General features: G+C 35.5%; 1 protein-coding gene across 3 annotated transcripts in view; it reads right to left on the bottom strand.

Moving 5' to 3' along the window:
• LOC126078001 (cytochrome P450 20A1) overlaps positions 1-14,873 on the bottom strand; it is a 37,611-nt gene that overhangs the window by 15,015 nt on the left and 7,723 nt on the right. For all 3 annotated transcript variants that reach the window (XM_049887906.1, XM_049887905.1, XM_049887907.1), the window contains 6 exons: positions 14,586-14,752; positions 12,338-12,480; positions 8,649-8,816; positions 7,236-7,314; positions 3,094-3,209; positions 2,221-2,275 (listed from right to left, as the gene is read on the bottom strand). In XM_049887906.1, coding sequence (XP_049743863.1) covers positions 2,221-2,275; positions 3,094-3,209; positions 7,236-7,314; positions 8,649-8,816; positions 12,338-12,480; positions 14,586-14,752 — 728 coding nt within the window. The remainder of the gene's footprint in view (positions 1-2,220; positions 2,276-3,093; positions 3,210-7,235; positions 7,315-8,648; positions 8,817-12,337; positions 12,481-14,585; positions 14,753-14,873) is intronic.

The following is a 14,873-nucleotide window of genomic DNA, read 5'->3' as shown; positions in this document are numbered from 1 at the left end:
TGCCTAGAAAAGACACTTTATGTACTTTCTACACTAAATATTATTATCAAAAAAATCAATACCTACCTGGTGGCATACAATTATTTTGATAATTATCCAGCCTACAGCTTAGAAAAGGCACATGGGTGATTGTTTATTCTTAACTTTACCCTGCATGTTTTTAATTTTTAATGTGCTATAAGTGAAAGTTTACAAATCAAGTCAGTATCTCATACAAAAATTCATATACGCCTTGCTATATACTCCTAATTGCTCTCCCCCTAATGAGACAGCATGCTCCTTCCCTCCACCCTGTCTTTTTGTGTCCATTCCGCCAGCTTCTGACCCCCTCTGCCCTCTCATCTCTCCTCCAGACAGGAGATGCCAACATAGTCTCATGTGTCTACTTGCTCCAAGAAGCTCATTCTTCACCAGTATCATTTTCCATCCCATTGCCCAGTTCAATCCCTGTATGAGGAGTTAGCTATGGGAATGGTTCCTGTCTTGGGCTAACAGAAGGTCTGGGGACCATGACCACCGGGGTCCTTCTAGTCTCAGTCAGACCATTAAATCCGGTGTTTTTACAAGAATTTGGGGTCTGTGTCCTACTGCTCTCCTGTTCCCTCAGGAGTTCTCTGTTGTGTTCCCTGTCAGGGCAGTCATGAGTTGTAGCTGGGCTCCATCTAGTTCTTCTGCTCTCAGGCTGATACAGTTTCTGGTTTATGTGGTCCTTTCTGTCTCTTGGGCTCATAATTACCTGTGTCTTTGGTGTTCTTCATTCTCCTTTGCTCCAGGTGGGTCTGCATATGCTTCTTTATTATGTCTTTTGAGCATTCTACAGAATTTCTATTTCACAAAGGACGTGAAAACTCTGTATACAGAGTATACTCTGTACATGTAGTACAATCTTACAATATAGAGTATACTGAAGGATTTAGAATAAGGATTTGCAAACAGTAGGCACTCATATGCCCTGCTGACTACATTATCACTTAAAATTAATACAACTATTTAAGCTTAAGATTCTCAAACATTGGTTCTTTTGTATAACTATTAAAAAAAGTAGTCTTAGCTTAAAAATGTATTTTTAAGCCAGTTTAAGTTTCTTTAAATAAAAATAATGAACAAGACACAATTACACAACTAAAAGATACTTTGGAGGTTATCTAGAGCTGCACCTTCATTTTAGGAAAGGAGAAATTACAGAGTTAAGTATCTTGCCCAAGGCTAGTAAGTGGCAGAGTAGGGGCTGTAAGTTTCCTGCCTATCTTACGTCTCCAAAACTTCAGAGACGCCTTTAAAAAATATCCAACCCACATACAAAGAAATAGTAACACTCTAAAAATTCCCCCCTAGAACTGCAAATAAGATTAAAATATTAACTCAACCTTGGAAATGGTCACTTTTTGTGGTGTCTAAGCACAAACAATTCAGATTTTTTAAGGACTTTTTTTTAATGTAATAATTTTAAAAACATTTTTAAAAGTTTCATTAAATACATTACTTTTGACACACGCTTACCTAAATTCCATTTAATCTATAATATCTAGAGATCTCTAGATGTCAAAAATTTTACAAAGAAGAAAAATTTATGGGAAGTTTTCATTTGTGCTCACCATGTTCTGGAAAATTTCCTTAAACAGAAAGATGTGGGAATGAAATCCTTCAAGTGAATATAAATTGTCTAGATTTGAAACTGATGTTTTAATATTTCCTGTTAGCATTTTAAATTAGTGTATTTTTATGTCTATATACAAATTTTTATACATACTAAAAACCAATGAGGAAACTTAGAAACATCACATATTTTAGAATCTTTAAAATCACCTTCAATTCCACTAACAGAGGTGTTCTTTTAAATCATGATCCCTGTGGCCTATATTTTCCATTGGTAGACCTTAATAATAGCAGACTGGATTGGAATCAAAGTGAAAAGCAGCAGCAGGAAATTGAAAAGCTCACTGCTCCAGTTGGAAAGGTGTCAACAGCAGTTCATTTAAAAGGTACTAACTAGAATTCACAATCCATAAAGCTGTGTCAAGAAATTTATGGCAATGTTCAGAGGTGGCATAGGGAGCCTGGGGTAAAAAAAAGATACTGTATGATTCAAGCCTTTAAAAAGAAAAAGAGGAAAGGAAAATTTTTATACAAGGTCCTACGAATAGTGTTTCCCTCATTTTAGAATAGCTTTACCTTCACATATATTATAATCCATCTAAAAAGAAATCAATTTGTACTTACAATTTGCAGTGATTATGCAACCGGCCAGAGAAAATATCATACTGTCTTCCAGGATCTAGGAAACGAAACTAAATTTAGAAGGTGTGAAATGTAAAGTGGCCTATATTTGGCCCTACTAAAATAACCCAGGGTATAAAGTTAAGGTCAAGGAAAGAAAAATATCTTATTTCTTTACAATGTTTTCACCAAAACAAAATCTGTATGTGAAGACCAACCTAGACATTGCATTGCTTTTTGATGCAATAAGTATTTGTCGACAGTATTATTTGTTCATGGTCTACCTTGGCAAACCAACTGGCTCGGTGCGTCCTTCTAGCTTGACCTGATGCAGCAGGGAATCCTCAAGGACAGTGGAGAAAAGGCTGCCAGTCTCCTAGGAGCCTGATTCCATTTCTGCATGCACACGCATACACATACACACACAACCCAAAACCACCTCTGTCTGCAAGGCACTAAAAGTTAACCAGCATATGCAGGGTAGGGCAGAAGATTTCTATAATGAACAATTGTGGCAACAATGGCTCCACTTCTGTCCTTTGCCTAGCAACACCACAAATGCAGTGGTGTGCTAGGATAACAGACATGCCCTGTGAACAAGCCAACCTACCATACCTGGACATGTAGGCAGGGCGGCTTAGTCTATAAAGGCTTATATAAGTCTTTCTCCTCTTTTACGATCATAGACTTTTGGCCCGATATTTGTTTATTCAAATATTAAATAATACAGAGCTGTGTCAAAGAGCTAAATAGAAGGACACTAACCACTTGTACTACTTACACAATAAAAAAGAACAGACCCATTGAATTTCAGGAGGGCATATGGATTAAAGTTTGATAATGTTTTATTTGATAAACATTTAACAACTGCATTACCTGCTGGTCATTAAGGTTCCCTTGTACTAAGGAGTCAACGAAAACATGTTGACTAGAGTTCGTTCCTTTCCGTTCTTTTATGATTTTCTTTAAAATCGATTCCAGTTGCGTAAGGGCTTAGTAAAAAAAAAAAAAAAGATTTTAGAATATAAGCATTTGTGAAGGTTGAGATTTTTAAAAATAATTCTATACAATTTTACTACATGCAGAATAAAATTTCCAAAGGTAAAAGAGTAGTAACTAACAAGAAAACTAATTTATGTTTAAACTCACCTACTTTTTCTTCCTTCTTTTTGTTAAATACAGCATATATACAAAAAAAAAGTAGAGCAAACATATATGTATAGTTTATGGAATGATTATAGGCAAACACTCACATGACCACCACCCAGGGCAAGAAGCTGAACAGCATCTACATCCAAGAAGCCTCCCATACATATGCTCCTCCCTTGATATTATGCATCTGCTTTCTAAATTTTGTCCTCTTAACTCCGTTCTCTCCCAGATCATGTATTACTCATTTAGGGGTAGATACAGATGTAGAAATAACTCTCAAATTCATATTTCCAATCAGGACCTCTCTCCCCTGAACTCTCATATACCTAATAACCAACTCAACACCTCCACTCGAACATATGAAGCATATTAAACGTAACATACCCAAAACTGAACTCCTGATCTTTGTCCCCTCAAACTGCACATTTCTCCAGTTTCTCCATCTTATTTACTCAGGCCCAAATGCTTGGTGGCATCTCCGTCTCTCTCTCCCTGCATCTAATCTGCCAGCCAATGTTGGTGGTTCTATCTTCAAAATATAGTACACAAATTGGAATTTATCAAAATTTAAATTTTTTGTGCATCGAAGACCACCACCAAGAAAGTGAAAAGATAATCAAAGAGTGGGAGAAAATATTTAAAAATCATATATCTGACAAGAGGCTTGTAACCAGGATATATAAAGAATTCTTACAACTCAAAATAAAAAGACAAATGACTAATTTAGAAAATAGGTAAAAGAACTTGGATAAACAAAAAAGACATCCAAATGGCCAATAAAAACATGAAAAAGATACTCTGCAATACCAGTCATTAAAAACCACAATAAGATACCACTTCACACCCAGTAGGAGACTAGAATCAAAATGTCAGGTAAGTGTGAGGGAGGATGTGGAAAAAACAAAGCCCTCATACACTGCTGGTGGGTAAGTAAAATGGTCCGGCCACTTGGGAAAACTCCAGCAGTTCTTCAAACAATTAAACATACCATGTTGTTATTACTGTTAGTCGCCATCAAGTCAATTCCCACTCATGGTGACCCCATGGGTGCAGAGTAGAACTATGATCCAGCAATTTCACTCCTAGTTATATACCCCAAAGAAATGAAAACATATGTCCACATGGAAAATTGTAAATGAATGTTTATGACAGCATTATTCCTAATAGTCAAAAGGTAGAAACAATCCAAATGTCCATCAGTAGACAAATGGATAAACAAAATGTGGTGTATCCATGCAACAGAATATGATTCAGCCATAAGAAGGGATGAAGTACATTCTACAACACGGGTGAACCCCGAAAACTGTATCCTACGTGAAAGAAGCCAGTTACGAGAGATCACATACTGTATGATTCCATCTATATGAAAGTCCAGAATTAGTAAATCTAGTGGTTGCTGAGGACTGCAGAGGGTGGGACTAGCGGTGCCATAGCTAAAGGATATGGGATTTCTTCTTATGGTAAAGAAAAGTTCTAAAATTGACTGTGGTGAGGGTTGCACATATCTGTGAATATACCTAAAAGCCATTGAACTGTACACTTTAAATGGGTGAATTGTATGATACGTGAATTTTATCTCAGTAAAGTTGTTAAAAAGGAAAAGAAAGGATTAGTGTGAAGATGTAGAGGAGATGGAAGAAAGTACTGAGATTCCAATGCCGGCTTGGGAATAAAAGGCATTTTTTAACAATAAAAAAAAAAAAAAATACAGTAGATACCTTTATCACCTTCACTGCTGCCTGCCACCTTACCTAAGCCACATTCTCTCCCTTGCTTGGTTCATTGCAATATCCTTATTAGTCTCCCTCCTTCTGCTGTTGGTTTCTATGAGTCTATCAAAGCAGCCAAAGTGATCCTTTTAAAGTTTGACTCAGATAATATCATTCCTCTTTCCAGAACTTCCAGTGGCTTCCTACCTCATAGTAACAGCCTAGTCATACAATGGTCTATAAGCCTTACAAAATGTGTCCTTCTGTCCAACCCTCCTGACCTCTTTTCCTTTTATTTATATTTTGACTCACTTTACTCCAACCATACTGGCCTCCCTGTTGTACCTCAAATACACCAGCAAGAATCCCACCTCAAAGACTTTGTAATTACTTTTCCTCTAACTGGAATAGTCTTCCCTTGACATTTGAATATCCACATAATCTGCATGACCGATTTCCATGTCTTGCAAGTGTTTGCTAAAAAGTCAAAGAGATTTTTGCCTTCTATGAATACAATAGTGCCTGGCACATTTGATAATATTTGTTGAAAAATCAATGAAGAGAAAGAATACTATGAAGGTATACTATTACGTATGAAAATAATCCAATATTTCAATGCAGTCTATGCATTTACAATTTACCTTCTTTACTTCTAAAAAGAACAAGGGAGAATAATTTTGGAGGGCTATCTTAAATGAAAACTCCATTTTTCTGTGGAAATTTTATAAAGTTGTTATCAATGTCAAACAATTTTGGAGTTTTTTTTTTCTTTTACTGGATGTTATAATAGCAAGAATTATTTATGTTTGTATATATTTTTAAAAATATCTATTTTATATCATTAAAAATATCATTCATTTTTCAACAAATTCTTTATTGTTAGACATTTCAGTTCCTTCTGGTTCTTCACTTGCAGAAAGAGTACTACAAAACTATTTTCATGAATGCTTTCCTCTTTTAGTAACTTCATCCATTATTTATGGCTCTTAAAATGTCCTGTCCAACACATAATACAGGGGAAGTCAGCACAGCTGGACTAAAGCAAAAGCTAAGAATTTTACTGAACACAACCAAACACTTCGAAGGACAGAGTAGCAGTGGTGGGGGTCTGGGGACCATGGTTTCAGGGACATCTAGGTCAATTGGAATAACAAAATTTATTAAGAAAATGTTCTGCATCATTTTGGTGAGTGGCATCTGGGGTCTTAAAAGCTAGTGAGTAGCCACCTGAGGTACATCAATTGGTCCCAACCCACCTGGAGCAAAGGAGAATAAAGAACATCAAAGACACAAGGAAAATATTAGCTCAAGAGACAGAAAGGACCATGTAAACCAGAGACATAAACCATCAGCCTGAGACCAGAAGAACTAGATGGTGCCCAGCTACCACCAATGACCACCCTGACAAGGAACACTACACAAAGTCCCTGACAGAGCAGGAGAAAAGTGGGGTGCAGAACTCAAATTCCAGTAAAAAGACCAGACCTAATGGTTTGTTTGAGACTGGAGGGACCCTGGAAGAGAGGGCCCCCAGACTCTCTGTTAGCCCAGAAATGAAACCATTCCCGAAGTCAATTATTCAGACAAAGATTAGGTTGGACTGTAAGACATAAAATGATACTCATGAATAGAGTGCTTCTTAGCTCAAGTAGATACATGAGACTAAATGGACAGCTCCTGTGCAGAGGTGAGATGAGAAGGCAAAAAAGGGACAGGAGCTGGATGAATGGATACAGGAAATATAGGGTGGAAAGGAGGAGTGTGCTGTCACATTATAGGGAGAGCAACTAGGGTCATATAACAATGTATGTATAAATTTTTGTATGAGAAACTAACTTGAACTGTAAACTTTCACTTAAAGCACAATAAAAAGAAATGAAATGTACTGTCCAGTTGCTTCCTTAGCATTATACCCTTACACTTTCCATAAGCCCTAACAGGCTGTGCTAGCTCTGCAGCACCCCCATTCTGCAGTGAATGCTAGAGTTTCTTTTACTAACTTACTGCTTTTTATTCTCTTAGGAAAAAAAACAGACACCATATAAAACAGAGGGAAAAACATAAATATCCTATAATCCCACCATTCAGAGACCACCCTGTTAAAATTGGATATACATACATTCGTCCTTAGTAAAAATTAAGATTGACCAAACATACCATCTTCGTATTGTTTTTTCCGAGTTGTACTTTTATCAAGTGACCCATCTAGAAAGCCTTTTCCAATCTCAGACCAAACCTGAAAATGGCAAAATATTTAGTAAGTAGATTTTCTAAATAATACAAAGTAATCTAAGCTAATAACAGGAATTGCTTTCTCACCAACAGATCTGATAATATCTCCTTTTTAAGTGGGCTACACAATCACTGGAGCCCTGGTGGCACAGGGTTAAGCGCTCAGCTGCTAACTGAAAGGTTGTCAGTTCAAACCCACTAGCCACTCCGTGGGAGAAAGATGTGACAGTCTGCTTCTGTACAGATTTACAACCTTGGAAACCCTATGAGGTAGTTCTACTCCGTCCTATAGGGTCATTATAAGTCAGAATCAACTCAAAGGCAAAGGGTTTGGTTTGGTTTTTGGACACAATCATTTACACCATAGTCTCTCAAAATAGGCTACAAATATATTTTAATGATTTCAAACAAGGCACCCTTCAAATTATTACACCTGGAAAATGAAAAGCTACTTTAATTTAAAGGGACTAGGAATGGGAACAGGAGGAGGGTACAGCAGTATAATCAATTTTTTATTATAATGGTACCAGTGGATAAATAAAAATTCACAGATAATTCCAAATTTTTATTGCACCTGAGATGCTGATAAATATTGGTTGAGATCCAAAAAAAGGTTAAAAATTAGTCTAAGGTTTAGAGATGATAAGCAGCAGGCGAAAAAATTTTAAATTGATTATAATTCAAAACTTCTGAAACAAAATCAAATCATGGTGAAAGAAATAAAACTTATTAATCAATGGATAAATATTTGAAAAATTCTTAGTATTATTTTATAACATACTTGAGAAGTATTAAAAAAATTTTTTCATCATACATTTTTTACATTTCAAAAATTGTTTTAAAAAAGTAACTGCTTAAATTTTTTTTGAAGGCCACACTTAATTTTGCTTGCATTGTGTTTTAGCACAAACATGGAAATTTCTATACAAGTAGTCTCTGATTTATGATGTATTCAAGTTACGATGAACCGCACTTACAACCGGTTTTTTTTTTTTGTACATCTTATCATTAGTAATACATATGTAGGTATATATGTATTAAAATACATCTGTAAGTTTATATGCAATGTTTCCAACCCCTCAAAACAACTAAAGATCGGATTTATAAAGATACTAATAATAGAAGGCAATAATAATGAAAAATTAAAGAAAAAAAAAAAGAGGTACTCAACTTAGATCAGAACCAACTTATAACCGTGTCGTCAGGACACACCCCTGTCATAAGCTGGGGACTACCTGTACCACAGAATCTTAAACTTTCCACTTTAGAGACAAAGTCTGCATCATTCAACTACCCAATTTGATGAAAGAATAATTTTAAATTCATCCCTAGATTTACCGTGCCATGATTCTTCTGGAAGTGAATGACTTCCTGGTCATCTTCAAAGGTACTACCCATTACCATCTGCGTAACAGACTTCATAGCAAAACCAAGCATATGCTGGCAGAGGGGAACATGCTGGGACTCTGGAAAGGAGAGCCATTTATCTAACAATTCTTCTGAAAGCTGAAAGAGAACAGAGAACCGCAATGATTTACTATCTCCTCTAGCTAAATCTCAGAAAAGCTCAGCAAGTAACAGGAACTTCTCAGAGTCTCTTAGTCATTTCTTCATTCACCAAATATTTATTAAATCTCCTGTGAAATAAAAGCAGTGTCAAACAAAAAAGAGGGCAAGCTTTGAAGTCAGAAAACTTTGGTTTTACTTCTGGCTCTGTCACTTAAAAGTAATGTGACTTTGAGCAATTTGCTTATTAACTTTTCAGAGGTTCAAGTGACTCATCAGTTAAATGGAAATGACAACTCCTACCTTGCCTGGCTGCTGTGACATGGATGATCATACCTCACACACTGGTAAGGATCTTGTAAGGTAACATATACAAAGCCCCTCCCATGACAGGAATTCAATTTTAAACTATTCCCCATATCAACTCTGTGAACTTTTTGTCACAGTACAGAGAATTAAATTTTGTGAAATGCAAAATAAATACTCAAAATGAAAAGGGTTAGCATTACATAGGTTTACGCCAACTTGAAGTATATGGAACATAAAACTTTTTTTTGAGAAAGGGAAGGGAAGCCTCAATGATTCCCAAGTATCAAAATTAATGAACTGAACAATATACTTTAAAAGAATTCTTTGAGATTTGAGTGAAGTATGAAGAAAACAGGAAAATAACGGTTAAAACACAATATATTTGAAAAATTACTCTCATGTTACCAAATATCAAATTTTGCTTGCTTCAGAAAACATTATTCTTCTTAATAAGCATGGAATTTTTGCTTCAAAACAATTCTAGAAAAAACACGTGACTTACGACTTTCTCAGCTGTCTCAACTCCATGCAAAGAAATAGGAAACTTACAGGTGGCTTCTGCTGAAAGTAATTAAAGGCATAGATATTGGCCACAGTAGCAGTGAGATGATATATTTAAACAGTGGAAAGAAAAAAAAACTTATCAACCAAGAATTCCATATATGGTAAAACTATCCCTCGAAAATGAAAGAAAAATTAAGATATTCCCATATAAACAAAAACTGAGGACCTCCTCACTAGTAGGCCTCCCCTACAAGAAATGTTCAGTAGTACTGTGTATTTGATTTGTAAGTCTCCTTTTCTCTCTCTCTTTTTTCTGTATGATGTAAAAGAAAAATACATTTAAATATTATAAAGTTATATTAATGGGCACACAATGTATACAGACATAACTCGTAACAATAACAATATAAAGGGGGAATGGAGCTATAAAGGAGCAGACTTTAGGTATGTTATTGAAACTAAGTTGGTATTAATTCAAAATTGATTGTTATAAAGTTAAAACGTTAATTGTAATAGCCAAAGTAACACTATGAAAAATTTTAAAAATACAGAAAAAGAAAAGGGAAACAAAATGATACACTAGAAAAAAAAAAATCACAAAAAGAGCAGTAATAAAGGATCTGAGGAACGAAAAAAGTATAAGACATATAGAAAACAAATACGAAAATAGCAGAAGTCCTTACCTGCTTATCAGTAATTACTTTAAATGTAAATGGATTAAACTGTCCAATTAAAAGGCACAGACAGACAGAATGGATTAAAAAAAAAAAAAAACAAATAAGAACCAACTACATGCTGCCTACGAGAGGCTTACTTTTCGATTCAAAGACACAAATGGGTTTAAAGTAAGAGGATGGAAATAGACATTCCATGCAAACAGTAACTAAAAGAGAGCTGGGGTGGCTATATTAATATCAGAAAAAACAGACAAGTCAAAAATTGTTACAAGAGACAAAGAAGGACCTTATATATAGCAATAAAGGGTTCAATCCATCAGAAAGAAAATAACAATTACAAACATATACACACTCAACAAGAGCCTCAAAATATATGAAGCAAATACTGACAGAATGGAACGGAGAAACAAATGGGTCCCCAAGAATAGTTGGAGATTACAATACCCTACTTTCACTAATGAACAGAAAAACTGGAGATCAATATGGAACAGAGTAACTGAATAAATCAACTAGTACTAACAGACAACCACAGAACATTATATCCATCAGCAGAATTCACATTTTTCTCAAGTGGATATGGAATATTCTCCAGGAGGGACCATGAGATTTGGGCCACAGAACAAGTCTCAATAAATTTAAGAAGACTGAAATCATACAAAGTATCTTCTCTGACCACAATGGAATAAAAGTATAAGTCGATAACAGGAGGAAACCTGAAAAATTCATATGTACATGGAAGCAAAGCATAGGACTGGCAATACTAAAGCAAGGGTGAAGGTTTGTAGTACTCCGTTTGGGACACAGAACTGTCAGACAGCACACAGGGTTCAGCTAAGCATCTTTAAGGATAAAAGGGAAAAGAGGCTATCTGGTATGGATTAATATTGTTGTTCTCAAAATCTGTTATCATTTGAGGAGTGTCTTTAAAATGTCAGGTCCTCCTTCCCAGAGATTCTGTTTCAATAAATCTGAGTAAGGGCCCAGGAATCTGCATTTTCAACAATAGGGTGTATTTCAGGTGGGAACCACTGGCTTAAAGTCTGACTGAAAACAAAGGACAAATCAACTGATGTAGCAAACTTCATGCTCTTTCCATCCTCATCATTCCAACAGTCTAGGTTTTAGGGTTTTTGCTTTTTCTTTTGGAGGGTGAATGTTTTGCTTTTCTCTGTCTGAGTTTTTTGTTTGTTTTCTTGTTTTAGAATTTCAGGAAAATAAAAGTCAGCTTAGAGAGACAGGTATCAGTGAGTAGGTTCCAGGGTCTTAAAAGCCTGCAAGTGGCAATCTAAGATACAACATTGGTCTCTATTTGTCTGGAGCAAAAGAGAATGAAGGAAACCAAAGACTCAAAGAAGAAACTAGTCCACAGGACTAACAGCCCACACAAACCATGGCCTCTTCTAACCTGAGACCAGAAGAACTAGATGGTGCCTGGCTACCACTACTGACTGTTCTGACCAGTACACAATAGAAGGTGCCAGATAAAATGGGAGAAAAATGTAGAACAAAACTCAAATTTCTAAAAAAGATCAGACTTACTGAACTGATGGAGACTAGAGGAACCCCTGAGACTACTGTCCTAAGATACCCTTTGAACTTGAAATTGTAGCTACTTCCCGAGGTTTCCTTTCAGCTAAATAATAGATTGGTTTATAAAATAAATAATATCACCTTTGAGGAATGTGCTCCCTTGAACAATCAACTATACCAGATCAAATGGTCGACATTTACCCAAGAGCAAAGATGAGAAAGAGAGGAGGGGCAGAGAAGCTAGGTCAATGGAAACAGAACAAACAGAACAGAAATAATGAGAATGCTGTAAAGTTATGAAAATTGTAACCAATGTCACGGAACAATTTGTATAAAACCTGTTAAATGGGAACCCAATTTGCTGTGTAAACTTTCACCTAAAACCTCAAATATTTTTAAAAATTAAAAAAAAGAGTATCAAAGGCAGGATATGTCAATAGTTAAAAAGTATACTATTATCTGTATTGCAATGTACTCAGGCTGAACTACTTGCTACCTTACCTTTAGCAAGACAGCAAAATTACTCTGCAGAGAATTAGTCACACCATTTTCATATAATTTTTTCCTTTTGTGGTTTTCACTTGCACTCCCACCATCAGATCGATACCTCAATAATGACTTTAACATAGTTTCAAAAGGGTCCGCTGAAACAGACAAATTGAGTATTTCTAAATGAACAATCAAAATAATCACAAAAAACTTCCCTTCTCCCCACAAAAAAACAAAAACAATAAAACCTCTCCAGCAAGAGAAAAAAGGACCAAGGGATGTAAGTGATCATAGGTGAGAGGATGGCGATTTTCTTTACAATTCTCTTAACTGTCTTTCCTAAAAAGAAACAGCACAAGAGGCAACGGAAATTGGCAAGAATACAACATCCTGACTCAGAATTACAGTGTAAGTCATTAATACTTCCATCAATTTTCTACCTACATGACTACAATACCTTTTATTAACAACAAAATAATCCATTCCACTGATTTTAAAGCAAAATGGGCACATTTGTGTGATCACTATTATGATTAAAATTATCTAGCTGGATTTAATTTTTTTCCTTCATTCTTTTTAAACTTTCTTTAATAATGTGTTTTCACAAAAAAGGTACATGCTCATTGTAAACAATTTAAACACGAAAACATGAAGAAGCAAAATTCATCCTAAACTTCAACAGAGATGCTCACTGTTATCATTTTAGATTTAAAAATCTCATTTTTGTTTGCACCCCATTGATTATTAGTGAGGTGAAATATATTTTCATTTGTTTATTGGCCATTTGTATTTCTTCCTTCTTGAACTGCCTTGTTTTTTTTGCCCATTTTTCTATGAGGGTGTTTCATTTTTCTTTCCTTATTAGATTTCGTGTGTATGTTTATATATATGCGGTATATATTTTCCCATTTCTCTTCTAAATCTTTTTACAGTGCCTTATTCTTTACTGAAATGTAATAATTATTTACTAGATATTAAGGATATCAATTGTTCTTCAGTCACTGTGGGGCCAACATTTCCCCATCTCTTGTCCTTTGCTAAGGTGCTTATTGTACTGAAAATTTTCATTTTTATATAGATCGATTTATTTATCTTGTGCTTTATGGCTCCTAGGTCTTGTGTCATGGTACGAAGGGGTTTATCTACTCCTAAATTTAAAATATTTAACCATGTATCTATTACTTTTATGACTTTATACTTTAATCATTTAGGATTTATTTTGACATGAAGCATAAGGCAGGGATCAAGATTTCTGTTTTTCAATATAGCTAACTAGTCTTCCCAAAACCATTTATTATTACCTTTCCCCTTTATCGTAAAATGCTGTCTTTACCATAAATATTTGATTTGTCCCCTGGACTACTATTCTATTCCATGATCTGTCTAGTCCTACCACAATACAAGAGTCTTTAAATCACTCTAGCTTTAAAATTCACTGTATAGTATAAGTATTCCTTCCCCTCATTAGTATTCCTTTTCTAGGCTTTTTGTGGCTGTTCATGTACATTTACTCTTCCAGATGAACCCTGGAACTACTTCTTTCAGTTTCCAAAAACAATCCTGTTGGAATTTGCACTGAGATTTCATTATATATCCATAAATTGAAGAAAAAAATAATCATTTTACAATAGTTTGTCCTAAATGAGGTAATGAATATAAAGACTTCAGCACAATCCCTGACACATAGTATAAATCATTCAATAAGTTATCTATTCCTATCTCCTACACCCATCTATCGGTTTGTTGTACAGTGGTGGTTTGCATGTTGCTATGATGCTGGAAGCTATGTCACCAGTATTTTAAATATCAGAGTCATATATGGAAAACAGGTTTCACCAGGCCTTCCAGACTAAGGCAGATTAGGAAGAAAGGCCTGGTGATCTACTTCCAAATATTAGCCAATGAAAACCTTATAGATCAACAGAACACTGTCTTACTCATTTGCTTTGGACACATCAGGGATCAATCACTAGAGGGTGCCACGTGTGATGACACGGAGGGCCAATAAGGGAACGGGAAACCCTCAGTGAGACGGATTAGCACAATAGCCTCAACAATGGACTTGAACATGCTAGACAACTGCGAGGATGATGCAGAACCAGGTAACATTTTGTTCTTTTGTATACAAGGTTGCCAAGAGTCAAAGGCAACTCCACAGCAGCTAACAACATTTCTATTTAAGAACGTATAGTTCTTCATTTATTAGACAGTTATTCTTAAAAGATAAGGATCACCTAATTAGAAAGAAAATTAAACTTACATGTCTTATTGGGGTTGATATGCTGCTTCAGTACATCAACAGTGCCCAAACTAACCACAAGGTGTCTGCCAAACCAGAAAGAGGCCACAGGCCCATATCTCTCATGCAAATTAACCAGGAACTCGTGCAAGCTTCCACTGCTGACAATATCTGGAAGATTACCATCTCTGAGAAAAGACCATCATTTGACAAAATAATTAATTTCCTTTGGGAGAATCATAAAACCAACAGATGACTCTGAATTAACCGTGTTAACAGATGGGAATAAAGGCACATGAAATTCAAATT

This window comes from Elephas maximus, chromosome 6 (assembly GCF_024166365.1).
Source record: "Elephas maximus indicus isolate mEleMax1 chromosome 6, mEleMax1 primary haplotype, whole genome shotgun sequence".
Lineage (NCBI taxonomy): Eukaryota > Metazoa > Chordata > Mammalia > Proboscidea > Elephantidae > Elephas > Elephas maximus.
This window is presented reverse-complemented; position numbering and strand designations above follow the sequence as displayed.